At 46.8% G+C, this 17636-nt stretch overlaps 1 protein-coding gene across 1 annotated transcript in view; it reads right to left on the bottom strand.

Moving 5' to 3' along the window:
- The window catches only part of LOC132583622 (1-acyl-sn-glycerol-3-phosphate acyltransferase alpha-like), a 30119-nt gene extending 12825 nt beyond the window's left edge, over nt 1-17294 (bottom strand). The window contains exons 1-3 of the mRNA XM_060255240.1: nt 17104-17294; nt 3417-3550; nt 1081-1256 (exon numbers count right to left, since the gene is read on the bottom strand). Of these exons, the coding sequence (XP_060111223.1) occupies nt 1081-1256; nt 3417-3550; nt 17104-17294 (501 nt within the window). The remainder of the gene's footprint in view (nt 1-1080; nt 1257-3416; nt 3551-17103) is intronic.
- Nucleotides 17295-17636: the final 342 nt, after the last annotated feature.

The following is a 17636-nucleotide window of genomic DNA, read 5'->3' as shown; positions in this document are numbered from 1 at the left end:
CTGGAGGCTGGAATCTCTACCAAAATACAATGGTGTCATCTCTGGTTACATATAAATCCAAAGATAGACAGACGGACAGACAGACAGACAGATAGATAGATAGATAGATAGATCAAAGAGAGAGAGCTAGATAGATCGATGAGAGAGAGAGAGCTAGATAGATGAGAGAGAGATGAGAGAGAGAGATCGATAGATAGATAGATGATGATAGATAGATAGATAGATAGATAGATAGATAGATAGATGATGATGATAGATAGATAGATAGATAGATAGATAGATAGATAGATAGATAGACAGACAGACAGACAGACAGACAGATGAGCGAGAGAGAGATGAGAGGGAGCTAGATAGATGAGAGAGAGATGAGAGAGAGAGAGATCGATCGATAGATGATGATAGATAGATAGATAGATAGATAGATAGATTAGATAGATAGATGATGATAGATAGATAGACAGACAGACAGACAGATGAGAGAGAGCTAGATAGATGAGAGAGATGAGAGAGAGAGAGAGAGATTATATACAGCAAAGGCAACAATTGTTTTAAAGTGGAAAGACAAACAAAAACTAAAGTGGTAAGACAAACAAAAAACAAAATAAATTGCAGAGTACGAACTTTGAATCTATATGGTTTCTAATTCTACAGTATATAATCTCTCAGGGTGAGATTCCTGAATATTTTTAATAAATGCTATCTTTATTGGGTATTACCATCTCTGTATTATATACATCAATTTTTTTTGAATTTATATACACTGCATACGCACACACATATGATATTGTATCTGTGGTCACATTTATAAGGAGTAGTAATTCATTTTAACTCCCTTTTGTTATGCGTGATAAAATTTAATAAAAAGGTTACAAAAAAGATATAGATAGATATATTGATCGATATAGATAGATGATAGATAGATGATTGATTGATAGATGATAGATTATGATGATGAAAATAGATAGATGATAGATTATCGATCAATAGATAGATGATGGATGGATGGATGGACAGATAGATAGATAGATGATAGATAGATCTTCTCAGAGCCCACCCGACTCCTCAGCCCCCAGTTCTCACGTTCTCATGCCACATGGACTGTGCAGCCTGCCTTAAGATCTCTCTGGCCTCATCCTTCTTCCTGCGATCGATGAATATCATGCCAGCCAGCCAGCAGGCATGACCCACCGGGCCCAAATACATCACCTCCTTTTTGGCCACAGGGACACAGCGATCTGGGAGTACCTCCATCATCCCTGAGGAAGGAAAAGGAGCATGTCACAATTTGCCAGCTCATTTGCCAAGAGGGCATCTTAGTAACTCAGGTACAGAAATTCTTCATCTCCTGCTCACAGCAAAAGGTGTAAAATTTCTAAAAATTCTGAAGCTGGGAGAAACAGCTAGGATTTTTATCAGGAGAAAATAAGATTACGATCCCTGATGGATCAGACCAGTAGTCTATCTGTTTCGCATCCTGTCTCAGACAGTGTCCAACCAGTTCTTCTGGACAGCAAACAACAGGGCAGAGAGGTTGAGGCCTTCCCCTGATAAGAACACAAAGATGATCTCTGCTGGATCAGGCCAATAGTCCATCTAGTCTGCTGTGAGAGCCCTCTCAGCCCCACCCACCTCACAGGGTGTCTGTTGTGGGGGAGGAAAGTAAAGGAGATTGTAAGGTAAGGGAGACTCAGAGTAACGGGCGGGGTATAAATCCAGTGTTTCCTCTAAGCTGAGGTAGTGTGAGTTAGCTCACAGTTGTTTATCCACCGGTTCACACATTTTTGTTTTAGCTCAGTAAATATGGCAAACTGATTTATGCAGTAGCTCACAACTTCAATGCCAGTAGCTCAGAAGACTCCGCAGCTTAGAGGGTGTATTGAATGTAAGTAGTCTTATTAATAATATTGCCACATCGCTAGTTATTGCGCAAAATGACCGGCAGCCATGATCTCATTCCTCCCAGTGGATTAGGATTCTAAACACAAACAACTGTTGAAATCTGGTATTGGAATGACATTCTGATTTCTGGCTGCTGGTTTGGATTACCTGGATACATTTTTTGCAAACTCAGACTTGAGAGTTGGAATTTGGGGAGGGGGTGGGTCAAGAAACCCAACAAAAATCAAGAGGGGGAAGGTTTGGAGTCAAAAAGTGGTACTGAAGCTGGAGCTATTGATGCAGAATTTGAACTCTGGACAATTTAAAAAATCTCATTTTGTCTCATTAAAACTTTAGAATTTTGGTTGCTGGGGGGCACTACAAACTTGAAGGTTTTAGATTATTAACAGTCTATTGGGTTAGCCCTGACTTGGAAAGCCCAGACAAGCCTGATCTTGTCAAATCTCGAAAGCTAACCAGATTCGACTCTGGTGAATACTTGGAATACCAGCAGTCAGGAGGACAGGGCAGGCTTTATTTAGCTACCTCTCTGAATATCCTCCAGGCCCCCAGTAGGGGTCACAGGAGGTTGCCAGTTCTTCCAGGTGCAAATACGTGTGCACACACACGCACACACACACATACAAATTTACAAAAATACTCCCCCCCAAAAAGGTCTATTGGGTTGGATTTAAGGTTGACAGTTCTGGGTTGAAAAATTTCTGGAGATTTGAAGCTGGAGTCTGGGGTGGGGCAGAGTTTGAGGAAGGCAGAGTCCACCCTCCAGAGCAGACATTTTCACCAGGGGAAATGATCTCTGTAATCTGGTAATCAGTTGGAACTGCAAGAGATCCACCTGGAGGCCTCACCTCACCTGAGGGTTGGCAACCCTGTTTGGATCCAACCTGCTTTTTCTGTTGATGAAGAAAGGGAAGAAGGGTCCCTTTGATAATCAAAAAGGCCCTGGTGGGGATCATGAGGCCTGAATGGACAAAAGCCTTGTGGGCAGGGCTTTTGTTGTAGAAAAAGCCCAGCAGGAACTCATTTGCATATTAGGCCACACCCCCTGATGTCATCATTGTTTCATGCAGGGCTTTTTTTTTAATAGAGAAAGCCCAGCAGGGACTCAATTAGGCCACACCCCTGATAGCACCATTGTTTCAAACGGCTTTTTTGTAGAAAAAGCCCAGCAGGAACTCATTTGCATATTAAGTCACACCCCTGATACCAAGCCAGCCAAAACTGCATTCCTGCTCAAAAACAAGCCCTGCGTGTGTGAAAGAGGTTTTTTTAGGAGGGTGATGGGACAAGTATGAAAAACAACATTGTTTTCTAATTTTTTTTGGGGGGGGGACCTTTTAATACCCCATGTAGAATAGCCAGCTTCCATCTTTCTTTTTCAGCCAATAAGATTCAGCCATATCTTATTTTCATTCATTTCGTCTGCCTTTAGAGGTCAGTTATGAAATATTAACACAATCCAAACCTTCAAATGAGTTTCAATGCAAGGCTCCAGGTTAGCCACGCTAGCTACGTACCCAAGAGGTCAAGGTAGGTCTGGTGGTTGCACACCATCACATACGGCTCCTTCGTGTTCAAGTGCTCAGAGCCTTGCACTGCTATCTTGATGCCATAGAGATGTTTGAGTGGCCAAGTAAAGTTGCGTAATAACCTGTACAGGGCAGCAAAGGGAGATATTGAATAGTGTGGGCTAAGGACATTGTGAGACTATAGGGCTATCTGTATAGCAGGGGTGGTCAACCTGTGGCTCAGCAGCCACACGAGGCTCTTTCAAACATATTGTGTGGCTCTCTAAGCCCCCATTGCCCGGCTGGCCAGCTTGGAGAAGGCATTTCTCCCTTTAAATCACTTCTCCAAGGCCAGCCAGGCAGCAGCTTGGAGAATGCATTTAAAGTTAAAGTTTCTTTCTTTCCACCTCTCCCTCCCTCCCCTATTTTTCTTTCTTTCTTTCTTTCTTTCTTTCTTTCTTTCTTTCTTTCTTTCTTTCTTTCTTTCTTTCTTTCTTTCCTTCTTTCCTTCTTTCTTTCCTTCTTTCCTTTCCTTTCTTCTTTTCTTCTTTCCTTCCTTCCTTCTTTCTTTCCTTCTTTCTTTCTTTCCTTCTTTCTTTTCTTTTCTTTTTTCCTTCTTTCCTTCTTTCTTTCTTTCTTTCTTTCTTTCTTTCTTTCTTTCCTTCCTTCCTTCCTTCCTTCCTTCCTTCCTTCCTTCCTTCCCTCCCTCCCTCCCTCCCTCCCTCCTTCCTTCCTTCCTTCCTTCCTTCCCTCCTTCCCTCCCTCCCTCCCTCCCTCCCTCCTTCCTTCCTTCCTTCCTTCCTTCCTTCCTTCCTTCCTTCCTTCCTTCCTTCCTTTCTTTCTTTCCTTCTTTCCTTCTTTCTTTTCTTTTCTTTTTTCCTTTCTTCTTTCCTTCTTTCTTTCCTTTTTTCTTTCCTTTCCTTCTTTCCTTTCCTTTCTTCTTTTCTTCTTTTTTTCTTTCCTTCCTTCTTTCCTTCCTTCCTTCTTTCTTTCTTTCCTTCTTTCCTTCCTTCCTTCTTTCTTTCCTTCTTTCTTTCTTTCCTTCTTTCTTTCTTTCTTTCCTTCTTTCTTTTCTTTTCTTTTTTCCTTTCTTCTTTCCTTCTTTCTTTCTTTCTTTCTTTCTTTCTTTCTTTCTTTCTTTCTTTCCTTCCTTCCTTCCTTCCTTCCTTCCTTCCTTCCTTCCTTCCTTCCTTCCTTCCCTCCCTCCCTCCCTCCCTCCCTCCCTCCCTCCCTCCTTTCTTTCTTTCTTTCTTTCTTTCTTCCTTTCTTCCTTTCTTCCTTTCTTCCTTTCTTCCTTTCTTCCTTCCTTTCTTCCTTCCTTCCTTCCTTCCTTCCTTCCTTCCTTCCTTCCTTCCTTCCTTCCTTCCTTCCTTCCTTCGTCATCTCTCCCTCCATTAATAAACCCAAGTTCCATAATTTCTTCCTTCAACAGGTTAGTGGGAGGAACAGATTACATATCTAATTCTGAACCTGGAACTTACAGTGTCGATATAAAAACCTGAACAATGAGACCAAGAACAGACAGGCGAGTTATTCTGTCAGCCTGTGGATTTCCCCAGATTGGCAAGACAGCCCCAAAACATTTTTTTTAAATGGAGTGTTTAAAATGCATACACATCCCACCCATCGGAGAATGTCAGCTGAAATCTCCACAAACTGTGCAAGATTGTGGGTAGAATTCTAGGATTGCCTGGTAATTCAGACGTTTATCACATGGATGAGAGAATCTGGCAGTGGGAGGGCCCAGAGAAAGTGGTGGGGGGAAAGGGGGAAAATGTAGCGGGGGTGGGGGGAAGAGAAAGTGGAACTAGGAAATGGCAAAGAAAATAGGGCAGGAAAAAAAAGGTAAAATGGTGGTAAGGCATAGAAAGGGAAATCGGCAGTGGGAGACAGGAAAAGAGAAAGACAGCAGGGAGTGGGTGGTAGAGAATTTGGAGTCTGGGAGGGGGAAAATTAGATTTCCCTTTCTGATGACTATCGCAGGTCTCCACTAGCCCAGGAATATTTATGCCATCTGCATGCTAATGCCCGGCAGCTGTTTAATAAGACTCTTGTGCTTGTCTGTTGTCAGTCATCTCCTTAATGTTAGGTTTGATTCCTATTTTCTAAGTGCCACTCAAAATATGCAACACTAGATGACCGCCATCAAAACGCTAAACGGGATTATTTTCCTAATTGTTTTATTATAACGTGTTGCAGCCTCTTCTGGGGTGAGTCGCTAGCCTCGACAGAGAGAGCCTGCAGGACTTGAAATGCAGGTCTATGAGTCAACGGGAAGACTGCATCGCACACTGGCATTTCACAAAGGGAACAGTCATGCACGCTTCGCTGCAAGGCTGGTCTCCCATCAGGGATGACTGACTGAGTCTTCCACACCTGCACACACCAGGAGGGACTTCCAGGGGTGGTCCTGGAGCTAGGCTGGTTGATTGACACTTGCAGCGCTGCAATCCAGCATGGCCACGGTTCAGCAGCACCAGCAACAGCCATTGGCTCCAGGGCTGGATTAACAATTAGGCCAAGTAGGCACTAACCTATGGGCCCCCACACCTTTAGGGGCCCCCGGCTGGCTCCCCTCCCTCCCCAGTTTCCCCCCTGCTTGCAGCTCTCTCAGCCTGCATGCACATGGGGTTGCCAAGTTCAATTCAAGAAACATCAGTGGCTATTTATATATATAATTTTTTTGGCCACTGTGTGACACAGAGTGTTGGACTGGATGGGCCATTGGCCTGATCCAACAGGGCTTCTCTTATGTTCTTCTGTGACACAGAGTGTTAGACTGAATGGGCCATTGGCCTGATCCAACATGGCTTCTCTTATGTTCTTCTGTGACACAGAGTGTTGGACTGGATGGGCCATTGGCCTGATCCAGCATGGCTTCTCTTATGTTCTTCTGTGACACAGACTGTTGGACTGGATGGGCCATTGGCCTGATCCAACATGGCTTCTCTTATGTTCTTATGTGACACAGAGTGTTGGACTGGAGGGGCCACTGGCCTGATCCAGCATGGCTTCTCTTATGTTCTTCTGTGACACAGACTGTTGGACTGGATGGGCCATTGGCCTGATCCAACATGGCTTCTCTTATGTTCTTATGTGACACAGAGTGTTGGACTGGATGGGCCATTGGCCTGATCCAGCATGGCTTCTCTTATGTTCTTCTGTGACACAGACTGTTGGACTGGATGGGCCATTGGCCTGATCCAACATGGCTTCTCTTATGTTCTTATGTGACACAGAGTGTTGGACTGGAGGGGCCACTGGCCTGATCCAACATGGCTTCTCTTATGTTCTTCTGTGACACAGACTGTTGGACTGGATGGGCCATTGATCCAACATGGCTTCTCTTATGTTCTTATCTGGGGACTTTAGAGGCGGAGCCAGGAACAAGGGTGTGACAAGCATGACTGAACTCCAAAGGGAGTTCTGGCCATCAGAATTAAATGGATTGCACACCTTTTTAAATGCCTTCCTTCCATAGGAAATAATGAAGGATTGGGGCACATTCTTTTGGGGCTCATAAAATTGGACCCCCTGGTCCAATCCTTTTGAAACTTGGCGGGTGTTTTGAGGAGAGGCGTCGGATGCTTTGCTGCAAATTTGGTGCCTCTATCTCAAACCACAGCTCCTCCAGAGCCCCAGATACTTGTGCATCTATTCTCCATTATTCCCTATGGGAATTGGTCTCCTTAGGGAACAATGGAGTGCCCAGCAGACATTTCCCTCCTCTCTCCCCGCTTTCTAATGGCCCTGAAGTGGAGAGAGGGCCTCCAAACCAGGGGATCCCATGCCTCCACCTGGGGATTGACAACCCTAGCTCAAGTGCAGAAAAAGTGCAATGTCTGCCTGCAAATGTGTTGGTGTGCCCATAAACAACATGAACAGTGTGGGGAGGGGAGTCCCAGACAGTACTTGACCAGACATGCTTGGAGCAAGCCAAGACCCAGCATCTGAGCAATTTGCGTTGAACTTGGCTGGCTTCAGCTATGTAGATCTGGGAGGCAATGACAGGCATAATGGAGAATTGATCTGCAAATATCTGGGGGGGGGCTGTTTTTTTGAGGTAGAAGCACCAGATTTTCAGCATAGCATCCAGTGCCTCTCCCCAAAATACCCTCCAAGTTTCAAAAAGATTGGACCAGGGGGTCCAATTATTTGAGCCCCAAAAGAAGGTGCCCCTATCCTTCATTATTACCAATGGAGGGAAGGCATTTAAAAGGCATGTAGTGCCTTCTAAATGTGACAGCCAGAAGTCCCTTTGGAGTTCAATTATGCTCGTCGCAGCCTTGCTCCTGGCTCCACCCCCAATGGCTCCTGGCTCCACCCCCAAAGTCCCCAGATATTTCTTGAATTGGACTTGGCAACCCTAACTTGAGCCACAAAAATTGCCTTCCCCGAATAACTTTTGGAAAAGGTTCGCATTGAAAAAGCCTCTCGCCCAGGTTGCTTTTATCCTCAGTAGGGGAAAAGACAGCGGTATTGTGCCTAATCCCTCCCACTCATTTATTACATAGGAAACCTTTACGCTGCTTCTCCAGGATCCTGTTCAAGACAGCTTGCAATTAAAACAATAAATACTCAATATAGAACAAGCAAACCATAAAAACAAGACATAAAGTACATTAAATGAGCCATAAATCAGGCCTCATGCCAGAAGCACACTGTAAAGCAACTGAGAAAATAAAAATCTCTAAATAAAAGCCTGGGTTTAGCACCTGGAAGACCATGAAGTGGGCACCAGGTGAGCCTCAAAGGTTAGAGTATTCCATAGCTGAGGTGCTGCCACAAAAAATATGCCCCATCTCTAGTTGCCACCCACCTCACCCTAAAGGCAGGGGCACAGAGAACAGAGCCACATCTTAACTGGTGGGCTAGACAGTACAGGAAGAGATGGTCCTTCAGGTTTCCTGGCTCCAAGCTGTTTCGAGCAGGGGCTCTGAGACCAGAACAAGCCTAGTGAGAAATCGGTCTAGCTTTACCAGCCTTAGAATTCTGTGAACTTTAGTTGATTTTATTCTGGACTGGTGCTTTGGATTAGAGTAACTGTATTAAATTTAGGCACATGAAGCCTCAAGCTGATGAAGGTCTTCTGATCGAAACCGGTTCCCTAGCCATATCTGCTGCATCTCACCACACTTATCGGAGGGCTTTCGTGAAAGAAACTTTCACTGACTTGTGAACCTACGTCTCTGCTTTATTATGAGGACTCTGTTCTGTTGAGCCCATAAACTACTATAAATCCGGTGGTTTGATTATGCAGATGTGTTAAATATTTTGTACCAGACGTTCTTGTATGAGAATTTATTGGAATTGTTTCCTCATAAATGATACCTTGTTTAACCGTATGGATTAATTTGTATGATATTGTAGTGCTACACAGTTCTAGTTTGGATTACAACTGTACGGATTAACTGTGGATTCTTAATTCAGGCCAAAAGATCTTTCAGCACAGGGGCAATGCAGTTCCTGCAACCAACTCCGGCCAAATTCCTGACTGCCATATTTCGGACCAACCGAAGTTGCTGGACTGTTTTCAAAGGCAGCTGCATGTGGAACATATTCCAATAATTCATCTTGGACGTGCAGCGTATAGAACACTGCAGCTAAATCCAGTTTTTCGAGGAGCGGACATGCCTGGCATATCAGCCAATGCTGATTATGAAGGAGACCAGAGCTTATAGCCGTAGGCCTAGATCCAGGAGCAGTACCAAGCTACAAACCTGATTTGTAGGGTAGCCAGCTCTGGGCTGTCAAAATTCCTGGAATTTTTTTTTTTTGGGGGGGGGGGTGTTAGAAACTGAGACGGGAAGGGGTTGGGGAATGGAAGGGACCTAGAGAGCCAATTTGGTGTTAGGGTTCCTAGCCGTCCACCCGTGTTCCCTCTAAGCTGAGTAGATGTGAGCTAGCTCACAGATTTTTGTCTTAGCTCAGGAAAAATGGCTCCAGAGCACAATAATTTATGTTGTAGCTCACAACTTTAATGCCTTTAGCTCACAACTTTAATATCAGTAGCTCACAAAGTAGAATATTTGCTCATAAGACTCTGCAGCTTAGAGGGAACATTGGGGTTTCCCCCGATTTGGAGGCCCCAACCTGCCAGCACCGAGCTGAGTGTCGGGGGGATCCTTGCCCTGAAGAGCTCAGTCTGAGCCCAACATGCCCGGCGTGATGACATCATTCAGAAGTGACATCATCGCGTTGTGCAGGGGATGCTCTAGCATTTGGGTTGAGAACTCTGTCACGTTGCTCAGTGGATGCTCTATAGAGTTTTTAACCCAAATGCTAGAGCAGGGGTGGCCAAGGGTAGCTCTCCAGATGTTTTTTGCCTATAACTCCCATCAGCCCCAGCCAGCATGGCCAATGGCTGGGGCTGATGGGAGTTGTAGGCAAAAAAAATAATCTGGAGAGCTACCCTTGGCCACCCCTGTGCTAGAGCATCCCCCACACAACATGCACGGCATGATGACATCACTTCTAGGTGACAATATTGTGTCGCACATGCTTTGTGCACATGAGGGACATCCCCTGCTGAGAAGAAGACTGCAGATTTATACCCCGCCCTTCTCTCTGAATCAGAGTCTCAGAGCAGTTTACAATCTCTTTTATCTTCTTCCCCCACAACAGATACCCTGTGAGGTAGGTGGGGTTGAGAGAGCTCTCCCAGAAGCTCCCCTTTCAAGGACAACTCCTACAAGAACTATGGCTGACCCAAGGCCATTCAGCAGCTGCAAGTGGAGGAGTGGGGAATCAAACCTGGTTCTCCCAGATAAGAGTCCACACGCTTAACCACTACACCAAACTGGGTCCCAGAACCTGGCAAGATCTGGAGAATCAGAAGATCCCAGAAAGGACCCAGGAACCCCCCGCCGGCTTCCAGGTAGGACCCGGAAGCCCTACCTTGGGTCAGTCACCACTCTCTCAGCCCCACCTACCTCACAGGGTGCTTGTTGTGGGGAGAGGAAAGGGAGGTGATTGTAAGCCGCTCTGAGCCTCTTTTGGGTAGTGAAGGGTGGGGTGTAAAACCAACTTCTTCTTCGAATGCCGTAGAGACCACCATCCAAAGTAGCCATTTTCTCCAGGGAAAGTGGTCTCTGTATCCTGGAGACCAGTTGTAACTCTGGGAGATTTTCCGTCACCACCTAGAGAATGGCAGCCCTGCATGTTAGAGGGAAGTGCTCACAGACTGATTCTCCTTTACCCTATGGGGACCAGTCTCTTTCTGATAGCCCTGAAGCAGGGGGAGGGTTTCCAAACTGGGGGATCCCCTGCCCCCTTCTGGGTATTTGCAACCCTACCAGAAAGGCAAGAGTATGCAATATGCCAATGCTATACAAAAGCTTTGGTTGCCACCTTTATGCTGAACGCCAAAGTTCAGCAAGTGGGATTTTCCCCGTGACAAACAGCTGCATGCGTGACAATAGCTGCACTAGCCTTGCGGATTGCTTCATGCCACGCTGCTCATAATCAGAGCACTAGATATAGGGTTGCCAAGTCCAATTCAAGAAATATCTGGGGAATTTGGGGGTGAAGCCAGGAGACTTTGGGGGTGGAGCCAAGATCAAGGCTGTGACAAGCATCATTGAACTCCAAAGGGAGTTCTGGCCCTCACATTTAAAGGGACAGCACACCTTTTCAATTCCTTCCTTCCATAGGAAATCATGAAGGATAGGGACACCTTCTTTTGGGGCTCGTAGAATTGGACCCCCTGGTCCAATCTTTTTGAAACTTGGGGGGTATTTTGGGGAGAGGCACTAGATGTTATACTGAAATTTTGGTGCCTCTACCCCAAAAAAGCAGCCCCGCCCAGAGCCCCAGATACCCACGAATCAATTCTCCATGATTTTCTATGGGAATAAATCTCCATAGGGAATAACAGAGTTCCTAGCAGACATTTCCCTCCCCTCCCCCCACTTTCTGATGACCCTGAAGCGGGGGGAGGGTCTCCAAACCGGGGGATCCCCTGCCCCCACCTGGGGATTGGCAACCCTAAGTAGATAAAATGTTTTCTTTCCATTCAACGAAAGGGGAGGAATCTAAAGTGCAAAGTTTTACTAAGCAGGTGCGCCAGTAATATTCTACACTGAGCCTAGGGTGCCTGCGTCTGGGTGGGGCCTGAAAATCTCCAGGAACAAGAACTCATTTCAAGGGAATGGCGATCAGTTCCGCTGGAGAAAATGGCTGCTTTGGAGGCTGGACTCTATGGAACTATTCCCATTGGGGGGTCTTAGCCTCTCCAAATAGGGTTGCCAAGTCCAATTCAAGAAATATGGGGGTGGAGCCAGGAGACATTGGAGGTGGAGCCAGGAGTAAGGGTGTGACAAGCATAATTGAACTCCAAAGGGAGTTCTGGCCATCACATTGAAAGGGACTGCACAAGTTTGAAATGCCTTCCCTCCTTTAGAAATAATGAAGGATAGGGGCACCTTCTTTTGGGGCTCATAGAATTGGACCCTCTGGTCCAATCATTTGAAAACTTGGGGGGTGTTTTGAGGAGAGGCCCAGGATGCTATGTTGCAGATTTGGTCCCCCTCCTTCAAAAAAACAGCCCCCGTAGAACACCAGATACCCGCAGATCAATTTACCATTATGCCCCATGGGAATCGGTCTCCCTAGGGAACAACAGAGTGCCCAGTGGACATGATGACCCTGAAGCGGGGGGAGGGCCTCCAAACCAGGAGATCCCCTGCCCCCACCTGGGTATTGGCAACCCTATTTCCAAATGCCTCCCTCCACAGACTTCACCCCCAAAATCCCCAGGTGGTTCCCAACTCAGAGTTGGCAACCCTAACAGAACCAGATTTCGGGACAGGTAACAGCCAGCGTTTATGGATTGACATGGAGCTTCTCTATAAAATGTAGTCTGGCATTTGGCATAAGGCCATTTCCTACGTTCAAATCTTCAGTTTTTGTTCCAGATTTCAAGGCTTTCCCAAGGAACGTGACGCCTTGTCATTAGATAACTGACGCAATTAACATGCTACTGCTCCGCAGATTGTTTATCAGAGAGTCTGTCAGCTACCACAAGTGGTGATGAATCCCAGGCATTCAATGAATTCCCTGCAGCACTGAAGAAACGCTTCCTTTGGCCATTCCTGCACTCCCTGCACTCCATCAGTTGCATCAGGTGACCCTGAGTTCTGGGAAGGTCACATTGAATCACAGAATAAAGCAGGAGGTCAGTAGATCCCTGAATACTAATCCTAGCATAAGCTTTCATGAGTCAGACTGCAATGGTGCAAGGGAGCACACATCCACGCTAGGGATGGCAGCCTCCGGGTGGGACCTAGGGGTCCCCTGGAATTACAGCTTATCAACAGACTACAGAGATCAGCTCCCCTGGAGAAAATGGCTGCATTGGGGGATGGATTCTGTGGTCTTGTACCCTGCTGAAGTCCCTGTCCTCCCTGGGCTCCATCCCCAAATTTATTTGTTTATTTATTTCCTTCCTTCCTAGGGTTGCCAAGTCCCCCATGGCCTCCAGCAGGGGACTTTTTTCACTCATGCGTAGCACACGCGGCACAATGATGTCACTCGCAAGTGATGTCATCACGCTGGCGATGTTGCGTGCCGGCTGCTCTAGGAGCTTCCGGGAAAACCCTATTGCTAGAGCGTCTTGGGAAACCACAGAGTTTTCCCAGAAGCTCCTAGAGCGGCCAGCACGCGACGTTGCCGACGAGATGACATCACTTGCGAGTGATGTCATCACGCTGGTGATGTCGGGAGGGGGTCCCCCCAGCAGCCCAATTTCAGCTGGCATGTTGGGGACCTCTGGAGTGGGATTCCTTCCTTCCTTCCTGTGCTACCCAAGTGAGTACACCTGTTCAATTCTGCCACAGTCCAAGGTCCAGGTTAGACAGCCGCTGCTGGAAACTAATTTCCCAGGCACTGTAGAGACCCAATCAGGACAGAGGTGCATGAGTGAAAAGGGGCTTCAGCCTTCTCCCTGCACCATTTTCCTGATCCACAGTAGCCGCACGGGCATTACTTGCCCCATTAGGGCACTGCATATACATACTCCACAATGTGAAGCTGAATGGGACACACACGAGTACCAATCTGAATGGGACCCCTGTTAGGGATGGCAGCCTCCAGGTGAGACCTGGGGATCCCCCCAGAATTATAGCTCATTTCCAGACTACACAGATCAGTTCCCCTAGAGAAAATGGATGCATTGGAGCATTGTACCCAGGGCTTTTTTTGTAGCAGGAACTCCTTTGCATATTAGGCCACACATCTGTACTAAGAGCCCTGTAAGCTCTTGGAGGATTGGCTACATAAGAGGGGTGTGGCCTAATACGCAAAGGAGTTCCTGCTACAAAAAAAGGCCCTGATTGTACCCCCACAGAGGTCACTATCCTTCCCAGGCTCCACCCCCAAATCTCCAGGAGTTTCCCAACCCGGATTTGACTACCCGACCCCCTCTTCCTCTGCTGGTGGACCTGGCAGCTCTAGCCCCCCGTGGCACTTGGGAAGTTAGTTCCCAGAAGCTGCCAACTGAGTGGAAACTTTCATCCAACCCTTAAAAAAAATGTAACATCCACTTGGGCCCTAACATCGTCGTTGAAAACTCATTCTAGTAATCTGTGATGGAGAACTGCAGGCTTAATGGGTAATTGGAGTTACACACAGAAACACGCGTGCGTGCTAAGCAGGATTCTAAATCCTGATTAAACTCTGCTTTAGAATTCTAGCTAGTGTGTAGGGAGGGGATCAACTCTATTTATCTTGCATGCCTGCATTCATACACCATGACTAACTAGCTAGTTTTTTTTTTAAAGAACTGCAGTTCTCTGACAAGGAAGAAGGTGTGTGAGACATCTGCACTGGCCTGCCCACAAGTCGGGTTTGTGCACATTTTTTTCTTTAACCGTGGTTAGACATGATGCCAGAATGCACACAGGGAGCTTAGTAAGCTCTCCCAAAGTGGAATATCCTTTCCTGGAGATGGATGGGGCGGGGAGGCAGGAATGGAATGGCTGGACAGATATCTGTTTGGGATGCTTGGAACCTAGGGTTGCCAAGTCCAATTCAAGAAATACCTGGGGACTTTGGGGGTGGAGCCAGGAGACTTTGGGAGTGGAGCCAGGAGACATTAGGGGTGGGGCCAAGATCAAGGCTGTGACAAGCATAACTGAGCTCCAAAGGGAGTTCTGGCCATCACATTTAAAGGGACGGCACACCTTTTCAATTCCTTTCTTCCATAGGAAATAATGAGGCATAGGGGCTCATAGAATTGGACCCCCTGGTTCTTTTGGGGCTCATAGAATTGGACCCCCTGGTTCAATCTTTTTGAAACTTGGGAGGTGTTTTGGGGAGAGGCACTAGATGCTATACTGAAAATTTGGTGCCTCTACCCCCCAAAACAGCCCCCCTCAGAGCCCCAGATACCCACGGATCAATTCTCCATGATTTTCTATGGGAATAAATCTCCATAGGGAATAACAGAGTTCCCAGCAGACATTTCCCTCCCCTCCCCCCGCTTTCTGACGACCCTGAAGCGGGGGGAGGGCCTCCAAACCGGGGGATCCCCTGCCCCCACCTGGGGATTGGCAACCCTATTGGAACCGGACCAATGACTGATTAGCTGGCTTCTCTTTCTAAGGTTCTTTGGCTTCTGTGGGAATGGCTAGATCCAGTCTGAGGGACATCTCAGCCTGTGTAGTGTCCTGGATCATCATTTTCGGGGTCATCCTGCAAACTGCCTCCATCCCCACTTTGATATTTTTTTTTCCCCCAGCCCTCCTGCTGCCCTGGGAAAGGTCGGTAGTGAGAGAGGAGAAATGGGAGAGAAGAATGAGCTTGCCATGCTCATTTCCTGAAGGAAGAGGCCTCTCCGTGAGGTAGGAAATGATGTGTTTGGTTTTTATTTGGGAATGGGGCTTGGCCAAACTGAAAACAAACAGGTGTCCAATAGTAACCTTTGGGTTCAGGGGTGAAAGTAAGCTGCTATGGAGCACTGTAAGAGAGTGGGAAAACGGATACCTCCCACCTCAGAGAGATGGTGTAGCTTATGAAATGTTAGCTAATTCCACCCCCTTGTCTGTGTCACTCTCTGTTCCAGGTTGTTTTGGGCCTAGTCAAAACAATTCTTGACAAAAATCCAATGGTAGCTCTCCAGATTTTTTTTGCCTACAACTCCCATCAGCCTCAGCCAGCATGGCCAATGGCTGGGGCTGATGGGAGTTATAGGCAAAAGACATCTGGAGAGCTACCGTTGGCCACCCCTGGATAGATAAGATGTAAGGAAAGCCCCCTACTTTATGTTAGTTACTCCCACCCCTGTCTGTGTCACTCTCTGTCCCGAGTAGTTTTGTGCTAGCCAACACCAATTCCTGAAGAAAATCTCTTGGGAACTGTGCAAAACAAAAGTGGACTGCCCCCCACCTCCCTTCCAGGACTTAGAACATTCCTCAGAGACTTTTTGCTTGTTGAAGAAAGGGATGTGCCTACAGGCTTCTTCAGTGGGGGTAAGGGTGGTAGACTGTCCAGCTAAACCAAGGGTGTTGAACTCATTTGTTATGAGAGCCGGATCTGACATAAATGAACATATGAAGCTGCCTTATACTGAATCAGACCCTTGGTCCATCAAAGTCAATATTGTCTTCTCAGACTGGCAGCAGCTCTCCAGGGTCTCATGCTGAGGTTTTTCACACCTATTTGCCCGGACCCGTTTTAGTTGGAGATGGCGGGGATTGAACCTGGGACCTTCTGCTTCCCAAGCAGATGCTCTACCACTGAGCCACCATCCCTCCCTTGAGATCTTGTTGGGCCAGGCTAGGTCTTGTCAGGCTGGGCCATGTGTGTTCTATTTAAGATTAGGTAGCAGAGACAACTTTTTAAAGGACACAGACAAAGATGACTAAAGATTATTTTAAAAAAAAAAAACTTAAAACATTAGCACTTGTTGGTCTTAAAGGTGTCTTCTTTGTATTTATTTATTTATTTATTTATATTTTATTAAATTTATATCCCGCCCTTCCCTAATGGGCCCTACCCCACTGAAGAAGCCTGTAGGCACATCCCTCTCTTCAACAAGCAAAAAGTATCTGAGGAATGTTCTGGAAAGGCGGGGGCAGTCCACTTTTGTTTTGCACTGTTCTCAAGAGATTTTCCTCAAAAATTGGTGTTGACTAGCCCAAAACTATTTGGGACAGAGTGACACAAACAGGGGTGGGAGTAACTAACATCTCTTACCTATAGCGTGATTTCTCCCATGGGATCTGGGGAACTGGGCAAAGGAAGCCCTGGCTTTTTCCCTCCTTCTCTAGGGGACCAGGAGGGGGAGGAGATTCAGCCAATAGAGAAAATAGAGGTTTTGCTCTGTAGCTCCTGTGCAATTGAGCAAGCCTTGCAAAGCAAGTTGAGATGCAGGAGGAAGTAAGAGGGAGATAGAAGGAAGCAGACAAGAGCCATATGCTTGGGGACCTGATAGGAGCCCTCCGGGGTCTTGATTCAGCCCCAAGACCTCATGTTTAACACCCCTGAGCTAAACCATTCTGGAGGTGATGTGATCACTCCATAACCAGAGGTAATCCAGTCCCCCAGCCACTGAGCCAATGAATCCTATCCTTTTGGTTCAAGAACATGGATGCCAATGCGTCCTATTCCAGGAGCCGACCCACCTCATTCTCCTAGAACTGCCCGTTCCCCAAAAAAACCAACAACACTGGTGATAGAGCCAAGGCCTTCTACTCACTTCATATGATCTGGATTCCTCCGCAGGAATGGAGACAGGAAAATGCTCATGTTGGCTGCCCAGTATGTACACCAGCCAAAAAACAAAGCCATCTTGCAGTAGAAATTGAAGGTGGTGCTCCATCGGTAAAAGAGAGAGATCCCAATTACCAAGATGCTAAATAGCAGTAAGCTCCACTGGAACAGGTCCATCGCAATGCTAGATGGCAGGGTGGAGACTCAACAGGCCTAGGTAAGTCTGCCCACTGTGATGTTCTCGGTGAGGTGGAATTTGAAGGCAACCAAGCATACCAGGGAAGAGAAAGGCTTTCATGTACAGATAGCAAGGAATAAGCGGGAGCTGCCTGTGGGAGTTGCAGGGATGCGGGACAGTGTCGAGATATTGACACTGAGGTATATCAACAGAGACTTGTGGGAGGGACGTTACTTGAAGTTCACAACCCACACACACATTCCAGTACAGGTCCAACTAAGGGCAGCATGAGTAAGGACAGTCCAAAATGAGTCATCCTCTCAGTGTATCTTGGAGAACAG

Source organism: Heteronotia binoei, chromosome 15 (assembly GCF_032191835.1).
Source record: "Heteronotia binoei isolate CCM8104 ecotype False Entrance Well chromosome 15, APGP_CSIRO_Hbin_v1, whole genome shotgun sequence".
NCBI classification, from domain to species: Eukaryota; Metazoa; Chordata; class Lepidosauria; order Squamata; family Gekkonidae; genus Heteronotia; species Heteronotia binoei.
This window is presented reverse-complemented; position numbering and strand designations above follow the sequence as displayed.